This window comes from Haliaeetus leucocephalus, unplaced genomic scaffold, assembly GCF_000737465.1.
Source record: "Haliaeetus leucocephalus isolate CR32 unplaced genomic scaffold, Haliaeetus_leucocephalus-4.0 Scaffold932, whole genome shotgun sequence".
Lineage (NCBI taxonomy): Eukaryota > Metazoa > Chordata > Aves > Accipitriformes > Accipitridae > Haliaeetus > Haliaeetus leucocephalus.
In genome coordinates, this window is record NW_010973368.1 from 668651 (window position 1) to 688338 (window position 19688).

Consider the following 19688-nt stretch of genomic DNA (forward strand, 5'->3'; position numbering starts at 1 on the left):
TACCAGCTGTGTAAGTACAGCTACTGCATTAAGGGGCTATAGAGTGAAGGTTGAGCTCTGACTTCTGCTGGGAACTTCTGGTTTCCCAGTTACTCCCTTAATAATCTTCTTTTTTTTTTTTTTTTTTTTCCCAAGTCTCTTTGTGCTCAAAATTTCCAACCCCAAAGATGAATGTATACTTTGATATTATTCTTGTGATAGATTGCAGAAGCACATGATAAATTGCAAAGCCATGGGAATAAAAGGTTTTACTGTGCACCTCCAGCAGCTTCACCTTCATTCTGTCCGGTAAACTATTTCTGTGGTGACTTTTGCCGCATAAAGTAAATGTATGCTATTTTAAAAATGAAGGGGAAAAGTACTTGAGCCACATATCTTTTCACTTTCATTGCTGAGGTTCCCTCCAAAATTATTGAGACCAAAAGTGTTCATCACCTTGTAGTCTAAGTCAGAAACAATGTTGCTTCATTGAAAATCCAAGGACAGATTAAGGATTTTGTTTGTAGTTTACTAGGCTGTGAAATATTCCATCCTAAAATGTCACTATGTGAAGGTATGAAGAAATTGTTGCAGACCTTTCCAGAGGTTTAGAAACACATTAGCGCTACTGGGTTTTTTCATTTCTTTTTACTTTTCAAAGGTCTGGACAGTTGACCTTGTGTCTCTGATGGAGACAATTTTCAAAGCCGGAAGGACGTGAAAACAGTATTAGTAAAATGTGTAGCATATATCACATATGTGACGGTGTGGCAATAGGATTTATTAGCAGTCGTTTGAAAGAACCTGCATAAATCACTTGTGGCTTTGCCATCCATGAGTGATGTGGCCAGCGGTGGATCAATGTTGGTTTTGGTGTCTGATAACTTATAAAGTGAGTGGGCTGGTGTCCGGGACTTTGGCTCAGTGGACTTTTGGGAATGCCCTGCCAAACATCTGAAGACTTTGTACCCAATGTCCACAGATTGCTAGGTATTCGTTCTGAGATCATGAAATGCTTAGTTATTCAGAAGTTCTTTTATTTTTATTTTGCAAGGAATTTTTTTTGGTTAGTGCTAAGCTATTTTTTTACGGCTTGTGGAGAAAAGTGGAAAGTTTTGTTTTGTTTCCTTTTCTTTCCTTTTACAAGTCATTTGGTATAAAGGGACAATTTCCTTTAAAAATGTCTAATGTAGTTTACTGCCAAATGTGAGGTGGTGATGAATCTTTGTGGTAGGTAGAAGGGTATTTGACCATTCAGTTGTGCCATGCCACCATGCCACTGTGCTGTGGATCCCTTTCCTCTAGAGATTAGGCTGAGAAAACTACTCATTTCACTCAGTCCAAGTACCCAAACAGGGACTCTTATCCCAGAAATGAAAGCATGTTTAAAGGGATACTGTCCCTTGAAGCAGACCATCTTTAACCTATGAAATTCAAAAATAAAATTAATATTGCTGCCAATCTGCTTCTGTGAAACTTCTATCTCTTTTCCTATTCATAGGAGATATAGTTGTGTGTAGTCTGCTGATACATTTGGCATGGAAAGGGTTATGTTCTAAAGTCATTAATCTTACATAGGTTGTCATATGATGGACATTAATATTAGTGGAGAGATGGAGGACAGATTTAAGTTTCTTGAGCAAGCAGGGCCAAATTTCTCCTCTGATGTTGCGTTTTAGTAGCTGAGGGCAAAATTTGGATCTGGGATTTCATTTTCCCCTCCAGTTTGAACAGAGAGAGTTCATTAATGATAATGGAAGTTCTGTCTGAAGTTGGTGTTCAAAGCAGGCTTGGGTTTCTAAACGACCATTTCAATATTAGCAGAAGAAAATCATTTTATGGCAGGATTGAAGTTTTAAAAGTCATGGGGAGACAGACAAATCATGAGGGAAAAGAAGAGTTAAGAAAGAGAGAAGAAAACCTAGAGAATCCTAGGTAGACAAATCTACTGTTCATTTTTCAATCCAGTTTATCATTAAATAAACTTATTTAGTTAGTTAATTTACATCATTTTTATCTATAGAAACAACAGAGAAGTTTTCTGATATGCATGCTGTAAGCTTCCATGGAAGAGTGCATCTAGTGATACATTGAATTATATATTATATTTCTGTCATTACATTTGATCAATACTTACATAATGTTTTAAAACAAACATCCTACCTAGCATTATATGTTCTCACTAATAGTTATTTTTAAGCATAATTATAAAATTGTAATTTTTAATGATGAACCATAGACAAATGGTATGTTATAACCACCATGAAAGGGATGGAGGGTTGAAAAGTGTCTCTGTTCAAGTAGGAGATGATTTGTGCTTAGTGCTGGGAAATACTTTTTTTTTCTGGTTTTGCTGGGGTTTAATAAATTTGTACTGCTGCTGTGAACTGACATCATGTAAACTGATAACATAGGGTTGTTGTTAGACAAAACATCTTCCTGGTCCTTATCTGAGATAATTTGGAATCAAATGAAGGCAGAATCTCTAGTAGAGGCTAGGAATTTTCAGAGGGCTGTAGTACCACTCTCCTGGGATTAGGATAGGTTACAAAATCCGTTAATGTTTTTCCAAACTATTTTTACTATTTAGAGTTACTTTTCTTCCCTAGCTTGATATGTAGTATGCAAGACTTTTCTCACTGTATTTGGCAAGTGATGACCTTGAGCTACAACCTTCAATCCTAATATGAATCCACATTTTTTTAACAGTTTGACTCAGACCGCTTTTATCATTTGCTTTCCTGCAAAGTGAGGCAGGAAAAATATTGCTTTGTTTTTAAAGATTCTTAAGCTTTCCAATTTTTCTAAATGTCGATTAAGGCTTTTTAATTTTTTTTCTGCAAGGTTGTTGATCCTTATTTTTGCCTAATTTGCCAGGTATTTATGTATGTAACGTCCCCACACGGGAAAATTAAACAGTATTCCATATTGCAGAAGTAAGCAATGAATCAATTGCCACACTTAGCATTTTTAGAGTGACTGTATATGCTTAAAAGAGTTATCCCAGGTGAATGAAGAAGTTAGGTGGGAATTGATACCAGTGAGGTACAGTTTTCTTTCATGAATCTGACCTGCTACTTCCTGCATGACTTTGGAATAGATTAATTTATGTTTAGAAGCCAGCAATTATTACTGTCTAATATTCCTATCACGATAGTAGCCAAGTCTCATTCAGTGTTATTGACACAATAAGCTGCATTCTACCCAAACCTAAAAAAGATGTTCTCTGTCCAGCACTCAGGGCTTTCTCCTGTTATATGGTGTGAGTAAAATGCAGCTTCCTAAAGCCTCAGAGAACCAGTATTTTTCTAAAGAAACAGTTATCATCTTTCTATGTTTCTTAAGAGAACTCTGTTGAGATACAGTAAGTCACACAGGGGTGGTAAGCAACTGTCTCCAGTGAGGGGAGGTAAAGCAATGTGACCCATGGGGACTTTTGTGATGGGAAGGTGGCATTTTTCCTCAAGCAATCTGCTGTGGAGGCCACACTTTTGGCCTGGTGGGTAGGGAACGCGTTTGCACGCTGTCCTGGCTTACATCCCCTCCTCCTCACCCTAGCCCGTGTAGTAGATACGAAATCGAAGTGTTTGTGGAGAACTGCATAGATGGCACACGTTTGCTCACTGAATGTCTACAAGTCTCCTATCACCTAGCTCGTAATTCTGTTTAAGTAACAAACATCATTTAACATTGCTAAATATTGCTCAGTACGTTTTTTTCATTGCTAAAATCCAGTTTGTGGATACCTGCTATTTAAATTATCTAACTCACTAATTGCAAAATCTATAGAAAAGTCCTTACAACATCAAAGGCTCACTTGATCCTCAGAGCTGTTATAAATGAAAAACTGCCTCTGTTACAAGCAAATAAGGCACTTAATGCACTCTTTCTGGCTGTGATGCTATTTTTCCTGTGGGTTTTGAAAATGACCTTCCTGTAAGCATCAAGGACTGTAACTTTTCAGATAAAGAAACTTGTTCTTGTTTTAAGTCTATGCCAGGTTCATTCCCCTATAGCCCACAGTTTTCAAAAGCAGAAGAAAAAGTAATCCAGAATTAAAAAAAATAAAAAAACCCCTCTGTTTCCAGAACGAAGTTACCCTGTCAGCTTGCCTTGGGCCTTAGGTGGAGAAGTGGAGATTAAAGAGTCAGTATTCCTTTTCATGTTTCGTCTGCCAGTTTTGTGAATGTAGAAAGAGTACTTGTGGCTGCAGCTAAGTATCCGACTATGGTATTAAGTATGACATTTTCATCCTCATGCAGTAAATTAAAAATATTCTTATAAGTTTATCACAAGGGGAATTCAGTATCAATACCATCCAGTCATTGATAAAGGTATTTCAAGGAGAAGGGTGAATAGCACAGCAGATGTAACCTCAATATTTTCACCAGTTATAAAGAGCCTCTTTGTGAAGCTGTGTGAATATGTAAGATGATCTCATCATTTCCTATTTACTCAATACTTACCTGAATACGCAATATAGTGTAGCTTTTAAATGCATATGCACATGAGTAAAATGTCCTTTTGTAAGAGACTTTGCTAAAAGACTGCTTTTGATACACAATTTCTTCATCTCCTCTTCAAACTGAATTAAGCTACTTCCTTCTTTTAAAACACAACTCACTATTTAGAAGCTTTGGCTTTGATTTCTCAGAACAGCCTTACAGGAAGAAACTATGTTCTTTTTCTTTTTGTAACCATATTTCTGAAGACAAACTTGTACTGATTTATTTTGATTTTCTAACAGAAATAGGTTCCTGCAAAGAACACTGACTGTTTCTTCTTCTCCCCCCTCCTTCACTCCACTGCTACAAGAATATTGCTGTGCACAAAGCTACCAAGGAAAACTGAAATCCCTCTGTTGGGAACTGTGTACATAGCAATATATTCATACTTTGAGAAATAAGTGAGGGGGGTTTTTTAGTTCTTAGCATGACATACTGTGCATTTCTTGCATGCTAACCACTGAATTCAAATTGAGTAACTAGTTTCAGCAAATTTGAGTCGAGTTTAGCATCCACCATTTTAGGGAATATATCTGTGCAGCTAACATAAAGGTCACTGGTTTTAAAACATTAACCCTCAGTTATTCCCTTTGATTAAAAGGTTTAGATATATATGTGTATATATATAATTATATAACCCAATCCTGCATAATCCCGTGTAACTTCAGTCACACAAGCCATCCCACCGATGTGGTCACAAGTCTCACCTTCCCCTACACTGCATTGTCTGCCAGACTGGGTACTCCATGTATAATACAAATAGAAATTTAAAACTCTTTACATTTCTCAGTGTACAAAAGTACAGAGCTGAAACCTGATTCTCAATAAGGGATTTGTCTTAAGTACAGTCTGAATAAGTCCAGGATGTAGCCCACATGGCATTACTTTTTCAGAAGTTTATGCTAAGCTGAAACGCGTGGTCTGCTGCTAGTAACAAAACACAACTTCACAAGCAGAACTTAGGGTAGACTAATTCTTTACTTTCATTTCTTCTCAAAATCAGTAACTTTATTAATGGACTCCCTGTACCTGCAAACCGAAGATCCTCAAAATGAAACTGGGCTTTACTCAGTAACACTAGATTATCAGTAAACCAGATAGATTTCCCTTCCTAACATGTCCTTCTAGTTGCTTGTTTTCTCAAAATTCTCATCTAATTTCTAAGTTTCAGCTTGGCAATGTCAACAGTTAAAAAATACCGTGAATTAGGAAACATTTCAATTTTTTTTTTCATTCTTTCTCTTTCATCACATTGAGAAATTTCTTCCCAAGCTATAGTATGAGCTTTCAGAACTGGCTTGGGGGTGCCTGGTGCACTCTCAAAGGATGTGAGAACCAGATTTAGCAGCACAGCACAGCTGGCCTGCCAGAGAATCTCTTTACAGAGAGAATTTTTATATTGAATCATGGGACTTCCTTCAGAGCGTGGTCCACGAATCTCTCATATGCAATGTGCTTTAGACAGATGCAGGAAGGAAAATCCTGTGTATGTGGTAATACGTCTGAGGTGGCCAAATAGAGAGTGGGAATTTGCAGGTAGATTAACTTTATGGAAAGCTCATTTTCAAGACAGTATTTCAGATATTCTGTGGATGTATAGTAATTTGGGAGCCTGAACTCTGACTGTAGATGGTTTCTATGCAACTCTGATGCTCTGAATTCTCTTTCCTGAAAAAGCAATCACCTTTTCCTTCAGAAATAACTTATAAGGTTTTAATTTCCCCCTTTTTTCCATAGTTCTGAAATGAATGCTCTGTATAGCTCATGACATAGACTTTTCCAGTGGTGCAACAATCAATATAAAAGGTACTGAAGGAGGAAGGACTTACCTAGGATGAAATAGACTGAAAGAGCTGGAGGATCTGGGTCCTCATAGCTATCACTATGCAGAATTGCCGTGTGCTCTTCAGTCACTGGCTAGTGACTCACCTGGTACCTTGACTTTCAAATGTGCATGTGGGCAATTGTGAGGATTCATCCTTTGGTATTTGTATAGCATGGTAAACTCCTCAGATAAAAACTGTTGTAAAGAAGACAACAGTATAATTAGTAGATACAAGTGCAGATAGATTTTGCTAGTTTCTGCACACACCTGTGGGTGTTCAGGTTTCCAGAAAGGAGACGATATCACTCCAGACTTCCAGGCCTATCAGTTTTACTGTCAGCTGTAAGCAGAGTATTTTGAATATCCAATTTTACTGAAATGGAAAAGTCTACCATAATCAAAACTTACAGCAGTACTTTTCTTCCCTTATTCTTCATAACTGGTAAAGTTGGGCTAATTTATGTGAGATTGTTTTCTAAAGTGGCATACAACATTGGCTTGACAGAAATGCTGGCTAGTCAGTTGTTTATATTTTATCTTTATTCTGCTGTGTAATGAGGTTTTGAAGCCAATGAATTATCATAGCAGAATATTTAGAGCTTGGAATACAAAAGTAAAAATGTAGGGAAACTTATGAATCTCTGCTAGAAACACACCTAATTAACTAGCGGTTGCTGAAAAACAACAGGACCCCGATCACAAATATTTGTTCATATTACAGCTGAACCTAACTTGCACTTTACATTCACTTTACATTGCACTTTTTTACATGCATTTTTTTATTCAGTAGTTGAAAAATTGGAGTGGGTATTGGGGGATCCCTCCAAGATAAGAAAGCATCTGTGTTTGTATCGCTGCCTTTGTAAATATCTTTTTCTGTAGATACCTGTTGTACACGGATTTAGCTATAGATACATTCATATGTATAATTAGGGATATAGACATTTGGTTAACTTGAAAGCTCCAAAGTGTCATTTGTCACATTTATGGTAGGAACTTTAACTGCCTTAAATACTTATTCTTTTCCAAAGTGACTTTTTTCTTTTCCCTCTACAAAAAAAAAATGAAAATGTACTTCATGAAACTATTGTATATGAAGCACTTATTAGCCGTAATTAAATGGACAATATGAATTTACTACGTCTTTAGGACTCTGGCTTGTTCTGGTTTAGAGCAAGATGATTAATGCAAATACATATTACTTGAGATAACCATTTAGCAGCTAATTTAGCCAAATTTATTACAGCAGTTAGAGGTTTTTCATTTCAGCAGACGGAGACAAGGACATGACAAAAGCAGAAGGTGTATATGAATGCACACTGCCCTCTAGTGCACAAAGCTTAATGGATTAGTACGGAATGCAGAGGAGAGTAAGTGCTCCAGTAACAATAGTACCCAGATTTTGTATAGTTTAGGTTTTCTTTAAAACCATGCTGCTCCCTTCCACTGAAAGATTTGCATTTCATCCCCTTCTCCTGTCACTGAAGCATCAGATACAAACCAAATCCGTTTCAACTTTGCAATATTTTGGCTGAAGTATTACTTTAAACATCTGTATTTTTAAGCCTTCTTGCTGTGAGCATTTAATAGCACCGTTTCACATTACTGATTGCTTTTACTTGTTTCTCTGTTTCCTAGCGTATTTCAAACAGCGGAGAAAGCCATCACTCTTTGGCTCTAACCAAGCCATTCTGTGCCTCCCTTAGGCCTCTTTCACAGTCTGTTGGTAGATTTACTTTGCTCTGGTAGAAAGTAAATTCTCCTAAGACTTTCCCCCCACTGACCAGTGGAGATTTGGTTCATCTGAGAACTGTAAATTCTGTTTGACAAGATCAAAGAAACAGATGTGTAAGTTCAGTGGTTGATATCGCCTGCAATAAGGAGAAATGATCAAAGCAGCAGGGGTAGAGTATCTTCCCAAACCTTTCAAATATCCAGAATCTCAAAGAGGTCTACCTAGGAGCTATGAATAAATCACATATAAATTTGCCTCTTTTTTTCCTTTTCTTTTTTTGCAGTTTGACATTGAGTGCATTGAAAATGTCCACACAGCAATAAGTATTCTGTGAACCAAAGAGATTTGTAGTTCTTTTTACTTTTCTTCTTCCACTAGAGTTTCCAAAAACAGATTAAAATTATACTTTGAAAACTTCTAAAACATGCAGCTAGTTATACTGAACTTCAGATCCTGTTTGTCATCTCACTGGCGTGCTGCATTAAACCTAAAAGAAGCCAAGGGTCTTCTGCTTATACTTGTGGCATGTTGTACAATGAAGATCATTTTACCACAGTTCTAACATGCACTATATCTTGCTTCTGTTTTGTTTGTATTTTTTTGCCAGTGCTGAATAAGGGTCAATGTGTAACAAAGTATTACCGCTGGATGCAGAAGAATGGAGGTTATATCTGGATACAGTCTAGTGCAACTATAGCTGTCAATGCCAAGAACGCGAGTGAGAAGAATATCATCTGGGTCAATTACCTTCTTAGGTAGGTCTTCCAGTCACTTCTCTCACTTGAACTGCTGTCTCTGTTGCTTGTCTCTGTTGGTGAGAGTTTCAGGAAAAAAACAGTTACCTACTGGAGAAAGTTAAGGAGAAGAACTTTTCAGATGATCCACCTCAAAAACAGTGCCATTTGGTTATATTTATTGAGACATCTGTCATGTCTCAGTACACTGAAATATTCTTGAATTATTACGCTGCCTTAGTCTTCAGATAAACCCTCCACCACTTTACTGCATGCCTCCACTGCCCTGAAATCTACTCAACCTGAGCTCAAAGGTAAAAATGATCAGCACCAACTTTCAGTAGTTGTGTTATAAAATCTGGTGTGAAGTCCTGGGCACTGGTTTATTTGGTTATTGAAAATGCATGGAAGCAAATTTCTGGAGTGCTACAAAAAGGTCTTTCTGAAAGGTGTTTGCCAGTTCACTCCAGAGAGAGGAATTTTCTCAGAGGAAAAGCCTAGAACTAATATGTTGCTCCTGTAACCATCAGTATTCACACTGAAAAATGCAAAATAGGATTTAAAAATAAAAGTGGCAATTAAAACTATTTTAAACTATTTTAAACAAAAATAGTAGTAATATCTTGAATGAAAGGCTCCTCCCTGAGAAATTCTGTTTTACCAAAGCCCAGGTATTTTAGTTTCTGAGCTCAAGGGAAAACCAACAGTCACTGAGAGAGAGTGAAATATAAACCTGACCGTTCTCATCTGAAAATACCTTTCAACACATTCTGCTTTGTGAAAATGTTCAGTAAGATTGGGGGATTTTCTGTTTCACTCCAGAGCAGAACAAACAGACAAATAAAATTTGAAACCTTGAGATTGTCGTGAAATGCAATTGTCGTTTTCTGGCCTGTTCTCCTTTTAAGTTGCTTGTCATGGTTTGTTACATTCCTTTGATGCTGTGAGAGTTCAAAGTGATGTCTAGGGGTTAGATTGTGACTTATTATGCCAAGTCCAGCAAGCCCTGAAGAGACTGTGCCTGCCTGAACTCACACGTTGAAATAGTTTTGATTCCCTTTTTGGGGAAGAGGAGGAAGCAACCCCTGGCAGGAGAGTATTGAGGGATACTGTGGGAAACCTTCCCCAGCAGTGGAGTGTTCATTGGGTTTGCATGTTTCTGTCCTGCTGTGATTGAGCACGGGCATTTCTGAATATATCCTTATCCTGCTACTTTTTTGTCTCTTTTTGCAAGAGTAAGGCAGAATGCAGCATTTCAAGTGGTCAGTTTAAGCCTGCCAATTCTGAACTGGAGGTACAGCTTCACTGCCTCGGTCCTAACAGGGCTTCAAAATGCCTGGAAATGTGCTCCTATTCTAGCTGGAAAAGTGGTCCATAGGAATTATGAACAGTTGCCACTGTCCCCTTTACTGCTTTCCAGACAACAGGTGAACCTAGCCCACAAACGTCCCACAAAATTATTTTCTCTGCCAACAGAATATACCTAACAAAAAAAGAAAAGCAGTGTGGTCTTCCCCAAGTCTTCTCCCAGAACTTGATTTTTCTGCTGCATTCCCCTCACTGGTCTATTAGAGAAAAATTAACTTCTCCGCTGAATTTGTATTTTTAATTTAGATTTCTCCTAGTACTGGAATCCATGAAAGATCCAAATATCTAAATAATATTTTAATGACAGATCAAGGCATAATTAGGTCTACTCTTAGCAGGAGTACTGGTCTGTATACATTTCCATGCATTAGAAAGTATGATTCAGCTGTCTCTAAAAGGATAGACTAATTATAGTGACAGGGAGGATTAATGCTGTTCTTGTTCTAGCAACTTGTTATTCACAGTGTGAAAGCCCTCGAACATCTCATGCTTGGAGGGGGCAAATTTGGGGACTGCCCTGGGATGCAACAGAATAAAGTCACTTTGTCAGGACAAAACCATAAAAATGATAATCGTAAGAATGGCATTTCAATGCGAACTGTGTGAACTCTGAATTTTCACAGTACAGCGTAATAGGCTGAATATGGGCACACTGTCATTGTGATAGTGTATCAGTCACCCCCAGTGCTGCCTCATATTGTTCTACGCAGGACTGCGGATTTTCTGCTCTATCACCATGCTGGAATTTGAACTGCATAGAAATGCTCACCTATTCAAAAATGTTTAAAGACTTTGTTTTCAACATTCCTATGCCACGTATGTCTAGCTGTGTCTGTTCCCCTGCCTTTGCATGGATTTGGGAAAGGAACACATTTTAAAAGGTACAAGCAGAGAAAAAGCATAGGGTTGGGGTTTGGGGGTTTTTTTCACTTTCCCTGGTAGTGTTGCTTTTTTACATTGCAGTCATGTTCATTGCTAACAAGTCACAGGTGAGCACCACATGAGCAGATGAAGATATGATTATAATGGGTGTGTTGACAGTTCTTTATCCCTAACATATGCATCTTAACATGCACATGTGCATCTGTCATATAGTTAGAGTGGTTGCTTTTGGTTTCTTGGTAATGTGGATGCATGTGTGCAGTGTTTAAAAAATATATAACCCTTTTTATCTATTTTTTCGCCAAATTCTTTTGAGCAGTAGTCATTTTCTGTACCCCTAACTGAGCACCTTCTTACTAACTTTATGTATGGTCTGCTTGATTAAAGTGTGGAAAACAGGAATGTTGAGTGAAACGGGTATTGAAAGGGCTCTGGCAAGGTTGATTGAGAACATTGTTACAGAGATAACTCTAATAGACATTGCCAGTGGGAAAGAAACAGATTGGAAGAGTTAAAACACCCTCTCTGTCCTTCCAGGCACAGTAATGGGATCGAAATCGAGATATTTTGTTGTTGGATGATTACACAGTGTAGCTTTACTGTTAGATTTCACACAAGCCCTGGTGTCCCAGTTCAGTAAGAATGCTTTGATAGCTCTAAAACTTCACTAGAATCAAACGAGTTTTAGTACCTGGTCAATATAAGTATTTGACAGCAGTATTAAAATAAACCTTCATAAAATCCCTGCTGTGAAGCTCTGAGGAGCCAAAAATGTACGTTTCTGTGTTTGCTCTGCTATTCTTCCTATTTATGTTCTTTGTTCCTGAACTTTGATATGAAAAGAGGGAAAAAACCATGAAACTGCAAATCATCCAATTGTGTTTATATTTGCTGTCTCCTCTTCAGTAACCCAGAATACAAGGACACTCCAATGGATATTGCACAACTTCCTCATCTGCCAGAGAAAACCTCAGAATCCTCAGAGACCTCTGACTCTGAATCGGACTCAAAGGACAACTCAGGTAACACACATGGTGTGCCTTTACACCCACAAAAGGTTCATATAACAGCCACGTGGTTGGCTTTCCAGTTGCTTTTGCTTCACAAGAATTGTTCCATTACAACAAAACAAACAAACAAACAAAAATTTCCTGTAAAATTAAATTGAAAAACACTAGCAAAATCTTTTAATGACCTCAGCAGTTCCACAGTATCTCCATTTCCTCAGTATTTTTCTTCACTCTGTGCATGCATCCTTGCCTATATTGCACTGAACTGAATATTTGATTTCCCAGCTAAGCTTCATGAACAGGTGTTGTGCCTTGTGTAGACGACCTGGGGTTGTAACTGTTGAATATAGTTCTAGTTCTCGTCTTTCCGGAGTAGGTATACGTTCTGAAGATAAATCTCTACTGTCAATCTTTACGACCCTTTTTCCTGTGTAAATACATTTTTGAGGAGTCTCACTAGGGGGCGGTGAAGATTGCAAAATTTGAGGGTTTTCTTGGGTTAAAAGAATTGTGTTTTATTAGAAGGTATGGGTTCAAGCACTTGTTTCTAAGCTCTTTAAGTCTGGGACTTCAGCTGTGTTTTAAAAAGCTGAATGTACTTGTCAAACTCAGTGTGTAAATTAGTCCTGTAGAAGGTCCAATGCACAGATGGTTCACACATTCGCCATTAGTTTTAAAAGTGGTTACCTAGGCACAGGTACAGATCATCTGGCTTTGAAAGGAGCATGGTTTCCTGTGGCCCAGAACTAAGGATGTTACTCTTCTATAGTATGTGATACATATATCTGATTTTTCTCTCGTGTCTATGATAACAACCAAAAAAAATCTCAAGAAAATGGATCACAGTGACATAAATCAACCAAAAGCAAGGGGAGGATCAGGCCTTAATGTTATATGATATGGCTGTTCTCTTTCATCTTCTGCCTCTATTGATTCTCCTTTGACAGCTTGGTTTGATGGTTTAAGTCAACACTAGGCACACATACAGGCTTGTTGCCCACCATCACTGGGAATCTCTTCATCCATTCCCAGTGCTTCCTTTATGCTGTCTTGTTCCTAAATAGCCAAATAACACACATGTGGAGAACAGTTTGCATTTCACATGTGCATTGTAAGTGTCTCCAGGTGAGAAGTGCATGTGCATTCATGACTCCTAAGGCTGATGCAGAACAAGAGAGCATTCTGCAAAGGTGCACAGGTGTATACCTCTCAGAAAGAGATGTCTGGGAGTCTTGGAAGACAGCAGAGGCAGGGGGTTGCTTCCTACAAAACAATTAATAGAAATGCCAAAGGACCTGAAATCAGAACAGCACCTTGGATGAAATCAACAAGTTCAGTTCAAGCTCCGATAAAATCCCAGGCAAACTTGGTGCAGCTTTGGACTACCTCACCCTAAGCCCACTCCTGACCAGCTAGAAACCATGGCCCTCAAAGAAAGCATCTTCAAAAAAAGAAAAAAAAATGTAGGAGAAATTCAGCCCTAGGTGGAACAAAAAGCTGGATGAGATTTAGGGGGTTGTGGCTGTTACTTTGCTTCTGTGGGTTTATTTTTCAAAAGGGAGGGTCTTTCTGCTGCTGGTGACTCAAGCAAAAGTTCTACAAAGTGACTTGTGAAGCGCATTGCCCTGAATCCTCAGGCAGCTTCCCGGTCAAGCCCACCTTCTCCAGCACTTCTGGGAAACTGTTTGGTATTGACATGGCTCCGGGAGTAACCAATTTTTAGAGGAAAACTGGCCCTTCCCCTCTCCCCCTAAAACGAGCATACTGAAAAGGGTAGTACTTGGCTCTGATGAGTGAAAAAACATCTTTTATTTCCCAACAAAAGATTTCTGGCTGGTCTGTAAAAGACGAGGTCTCCTGAAGCCTTTCATGATCCTTTCAAACGTAGTGTGATAATGGAGCGTATTCAGTCTTAAAGCTGCTTTGGCTATCTGAGTCCAGTGGGCTGGAGTGTTTATTTCATCCGTATTAGAATTAGGTAAAAATCTAAAACACAACTAAATTAATTCAGGCAAGAATAGTGACAGCTTCTCAGTGCTGTAGCTGGGCTATTTTCAATGGCCCTTAGATGATTTGGATCAATCAAGAATTTAATTCGCTGCCTGAATTTTTTTCTGGGTGGTTTGTTGTTTGGGTTTTTTTTATTTGTTGCCCTTCAGGGGAATATGAGAAAACAGTCTAGCAGTGTAACAAAATTGTTTTAACAGGTTTATTCATTCAGATTTATACACATATGGCCTGCTTCTCCTCTCACACGGGAGGAGATCAGCAGTAATTCCACTGAAGTCAGAGACACTGCCATTTTGAAAGTGGCAATGGTGAGATGAGAGGACTGGAGTCTTCACTAGTAAATAGTGCTACACCTGGATGCCTGCCCACTGTAGGAGAACATGGATGTGAAAGAACAGCCAGCAGAACATAACGGTCATGATGGGATTGTTCACTGACTTCACTTTGGATGACACAGCTGTTGTGCTCACAGTTGTCAAAATGATTCTTGTCCAGCGACCAGATGAAAAGGCCCCCCTCAATCAAGGTGCAGGCCATGTAGCGTAGGCTTTTAGTGCCTTAACAGTCCTGAGTCAGAGAGATTCATGGTGATCAAAACTCTCCCAACACAATGTTGCAAAAAATTGTGGCTCTACAGAAGAGAAAGCCTTTTGCCAAAAATTTTACTGCAGTCAAACGTCATTGGTAGGTGGAAATCTGGACTTGGGTTATAATATTATGTTCCTGTTGCTAATGGTTTGTTTCACTTTCCTTTTGCTCCAGAGGACAATGAGAACTCAAAGTCAGATGAGAAAGGAAACCAGTCAGAAAACAGTGAAGACCCTGAATCCGACAGGAAAAAGTCAGGAAATCAGTCGGATAACGAAATGAACTGTAATGATGATGGGAACAGCTCCAGCAACCAGGACAGCAGGGACAGTGATGACAGCTTTGAAAATTCTGACTTCGAGAATCAAAAGGCCCCTGAGGACAGTTTTGGCACTCTTGGCTCTATGCAGATCAAGGTGGAGCGCTATGTTGAGAGTGAGTCAGACTTGCGGTTGCAGAACTGTGAATCACTGACCTCAGACAGTGCCAAGGACTCAGACAGTGCAGGGGAAGTAAATGCCCAGTCTTCCAGCAAACATCAAAAGAGGAAGAAGAGGAGAAAAAAGCAAAAGGGAGGCAGCATGATCCGGAGAAGGCTGTCAAGCACCTCAAGTCCAAATGGACTTGACTCAGCTTTGGTGGACCAGCCCCAGCTGCTCTCGTCACCAAACAGTGCCTCAGTGCTCAAAATTAAAACAGAAATCTCAGAACCTATCAATTTTGATAATGATAGCAGTATTTGGAATTACCCACCCAACAGGGAAATCTCAAGGAATGAATCACCCTACAGTATGACCAAGCCCCCCAGCTCCGAGCACTTCCCTTCCCCCCAAGCCAGCAGTAGTTTACATGTCTCCATTCCAGACTCCGTTCTCACCCCGCCGGGGACTGAAAATACTGCCAGCCGTAAAACTCAGTTCAGCACCTCATCCAACTCAGCCTTGGCTCCTGTGTCCTCTGACCCTTTGTCACCCCCACTTTCAGCATCTCCACGGGACAAACATCCAGGAGGTCCCACAACTTCCAACTCTTTGTTGTACACTGGGGATCTGGAAGCCCTTCAGAGGTTACAAGCAGGCAATGTGGTGCTTCCTTTGGTTCACAGGGTAACGGGAACCCTTGCTGCGACCAGCACTGCTGCTCAGAGGGTCTACACCACTGGCACTATTCGCTATGCTCCAGCTGAAGTTACTTTAGCCATGCAGGGCAACCTCCTCCCCAACACCCATGCTGTTAACTTTGTTGATGTTAACAGCCCCAGCTTTGGGCTGGATCCTAAAACACCGATGGAAATGCTCTACCACCACGTTCACCGACTCAATATGTCGGGACCGTTTGGAAGTGCTGTGAGCGGGGCCAGTCTGACCCAAATGCCTGCAGGGAATGTGTTCACAACTGCCGAAGGACTTTTTTCCACTCTTCCATTTCCTGTGTACAGCAATGGCATTCACACTACACAGACTCTGGAACGGAAAGAGGATTGAAATATGACCACATACTGTGTTCAGTGTTATACTCTGAGGCATAGACTATGTTTTAATTTAGACCTTTAATTCTAGCACTTTGAATTTGAGCAGGTCAGCTTATTCTCTCAATATGATGGTCCCCATTTCATTCCCTTTCTCTTTAACTTGACTTATTCTTTAATGTAAAGATATTTTTTTATTTTTGCCTTCAGAGAGTCGAAGTACCAGTTGCCTGCCATTTTGTCTTCTTCTAAGATGTGTGTTTTTTCCTTTGCATCTTTATTAAGATGCCTTTAATATGTGTATGCCTCTGCCATAGAATACTCAGTGTTGTGGTAAAGAGATTTTAAAGTGACAACCATTGGTTTTACTTCAAAATGATCTTGATATGATCAAGATTAAAAGAGACAAGCATAAACAATGTGCCCTGTTTGACTAAGTCAAATGAAAGGGGGGTTTTGTTCCTAATTCCTTTAAAAATAGGGGATAGTATTTTAGAATTTTATGCAGAGTTTAATTCTCTTTTTATGGTTAAGATTTTCTTACTTGCACATAAAATAATTTGGGTTCTTAAAAAGTTAATTTCTGGCCTGTGACTAGAATGTTAAAAAGTTGGACTAAATGTTAATTACTGAAACTTTAACTTAATTTCTAAAACCATGGTGCTATCATTTATTAATCTGTAATGTCTTCATACAATATGCAGCTTGTGGGCTGGGTTTTTTGGAAAGAATGTGTTCCGTACCGGTTTTATAGTCGGGTGCTGCAGTCTCCTTGGTTAGTTAAGACAAAAGCCCTCATTAACATTTGCTGCAGGACTTAAAATTTTTTACCTCCAAACTAACAAGCATAGCCTCACATCAAATTTAAATGGGTCAGGAAGCCTTTTTCAAAAAGTGCTTAAAAACAAAAAAACTCAATTTAATTGACGCGAGGAGCAGTTTCTTAGGTGCATATTGTTTTGCTTTATTTTTTTCTCAGTGTAACTGAGGCTAATTTTACAACATCAAATAACACTTCAGAGTAAAAAGAAAACAGAAGAACTATTTAACATGTTTTGTTTGTTTTTCATTTAATATTATAGAGGGAAGGTTGTAAATTTCTTTTTTTTTCTTTGATTTGGATATTTTTTGTTGTTTTTTCCTTATTTCTAGTGTTGAAACCAATATGTTTTAAAACTAAAGAATGGGTTAATAAGCTTGAAATAGATAACTACAACTGAAAACTGCACATTAAGTAAAAGAAAAGAAATCTCCTATTTTGTCTTTGTTGCCAGAAATCACAGTGTAGTGTCAAACACTCCAAATGACTGTCAAATATAAATTCTTCTTCCACTCCATCTTTGGCAGCTGTTTGTTAAGGCATCTAATAACAGATGTGAGAACTGTAATGTGTACAATGTGTAAGTGTCCTTGGCTGTCAGTCCCATTGCAGTTTCAATGTGTGTTACTATATGCAGTATATACTAAGCTAATGTAGTTGTTTTGTCCTTTGTCTTCTCTGTGCTTTATCTCTAGTCCGGAGTGGTAAAGTCCCATTCCTGCAGTCCTAGTGAACCAGTGATTCTTGGGGGTTAGTGGTTTTTGTGTGGTGGCCTTCCTCTGTAATGTCACCTTATGCTGCTTCCACTGTCTGTATACCTTTTAATTTCTGCTGTTGCTTTGCTGTTGTGTATTCTCAAACCTCTCTCTCCCCCTTCCTCTCTCCGCTCCCCTCCACACTTTTCCCCTCTCTCTTTCTCTCGCTCTCTCGTTCTCTCTTCTTCACTCTCAGAGATAAAAGACTCTTAACTAGCTCAAGGTTAATGGAGCCATTTTTCCCACAGAGGAATTCTGGGTATGACTTACTCTTCCAGTGTACCCCACAATGCACTACAGAGTAATGCTCAGAGATATTAAGCAAATTGACGCCATATAGCCTCAGTTGTTAACATTCCCAGAGTCCCTTGTGCTCGAACTGTAAGCAGAGGGTGCATTTCTTTGGTTTTCTCCCGGGTAGGCTGGCGGAGTAATACGTAGAGCAATTACAGTGAGATAGGAAATGCTTTCAGAGGTTGACCAGCATTGTTTAAAAAGGAAACTGAGCTTAGAATTGTCATATATATTTGCTTATGTGTGCAATGCTAATATATTAACTCAGCTGTCCTTTGAATTTTTGATCACTCACTGCATTGAGTCAATTTCTGCGGTAGCTTTGAATTTGAGAAGTAGGTCCGAGCCACAGCGGAGTAATAGCAAAAAAGGAATTGGATGCCACAAAATTAATTAATGAGCTTGTTTTTAAAGGTTCCATTGCAAGGATTTAAGTAGGTCTAAAAAAGGCGAGAAAGCTGACTGGGAAATTCAAAGTTTAATTTTGGAAGCTCTGCTCTAGCTTTGGAACAATCAAAGGAGTGCACCTATCAGCTACAAAGAACAGCTAGACAGCTGTTGTTGTTTTGGTTTTTTTTTTTATAAATGTTTCTGTGTTGTGTCAAAATGATTTCTGGTGATTTAAACTAACAGATAATCACAGCTGCTGTCTAAATCCATAGTGTTTAAAATTACAAAATGAAAAAAAAACTTCATTACCTGTGAAGACTGTGTCTGTGTTTTTAACTATTTCTTGTACAAATATATGAAATCTTTTATGAGGAGACTGGTGCCAAGTAGCTGAATAATGGGGAAAGGGATTCTGTTCGTATAAATCTTAGCAGTGTTACCAACTCTACAATATAAAAAAAATTAAAATGTTAAAAAGTGACAGCTATGGTACATTTATTTTGTGTTAAGCTAACCGAATCTAACTTCTTGAGTGCCTGGCTTATTTGAAACATTTTTTTCATTGATCATTGATAATGCTGCAAATCAGAAATGTACATACTTCATTTACAACAGGGTTCTTTTTATACTTTTGTAGATTCTCATACATGTCATACATGGTTGTCTTTATGTAACTTAATTTTTTTTCATCCCGCAGGTGCCATTTTCATAATAAACTTCTCTTGGATTTGTTACTATCTGGCATCATTTCTTTTACATATAACCATCCTGACTAATGAATGCTGGTAGTATTTGTTTGAGCAGGTATTTTTTAATTGTTTTGTTTAAAAAAAATAACAAAAAAAAAAAAAAAACCAAGAAAAAATAACCAAAAATCAAAGAGGATAAAGCTAGATTTTATTAACACTTGCGAAATGAAGAAAAGAAGCTGCCAAGATGTAGGTTAAGAATGCTAATCCAAATACTACAACAAACTTGCCACCATCCTAAATTCTCAGCTACCCCAACTCATTGTCATATTGAGCATTTTTATGCACATTATCAAAGCTGAATAATGGACCTGCAACATTAACCACTATAGAAAGTGTGCATTTTTTCTTGATTAATGCACACTGGAAGAAGTCAGCTTTTGTACATTAATCATTTAAAATGCACTTTATATTTTCATTTTTGTACTCTACAATGTTACTATGAAACTCTTCAGTCACATTATATCCTACCTAGGCTGCTGATTCTTTTAAATGTGTACTTACTTTCCCCAGACTGGCAACATGTAAGTTGTTGGTGTCCTGTGGCTAGACTTTCTGCCTTTACAGACTGAGGAC

The 19688-nt window shown here is 38.5% G+C and overlaps 1 protein-coding gene across 1 annotated transcript in view; it reads left to right on the forward strand.

Annotated features, from left to right (window-relative positions):
• Positions 1 to 17132, forward strand: part of NPAS3 (neuronal PAS domain protein 3) — a 625842-nt gene extending 608710 nt beyond the window's left edge. Inside the window, exons 10-12 of the mRNA XM_010583986.1 lie at positions 8652 to 8799; positions 11935 to 12050; positions 14811 to 17132. Coding sequence (XP_010582288.1) covers positions 8652 to 8799; positions 11935 to 12050; positions 14811 to 16120 — 1574 coding nt within the window. The 3' untranslated portion in view covers positions 16121 to 17132. The remainder of the gene's footprint in view (positions 1 to 8651; positions 8800 to 11934; positions 12051 to 14810) is intronic.
• Positions 17133 to 19688: the final 2556 nt, after the last annotated feature.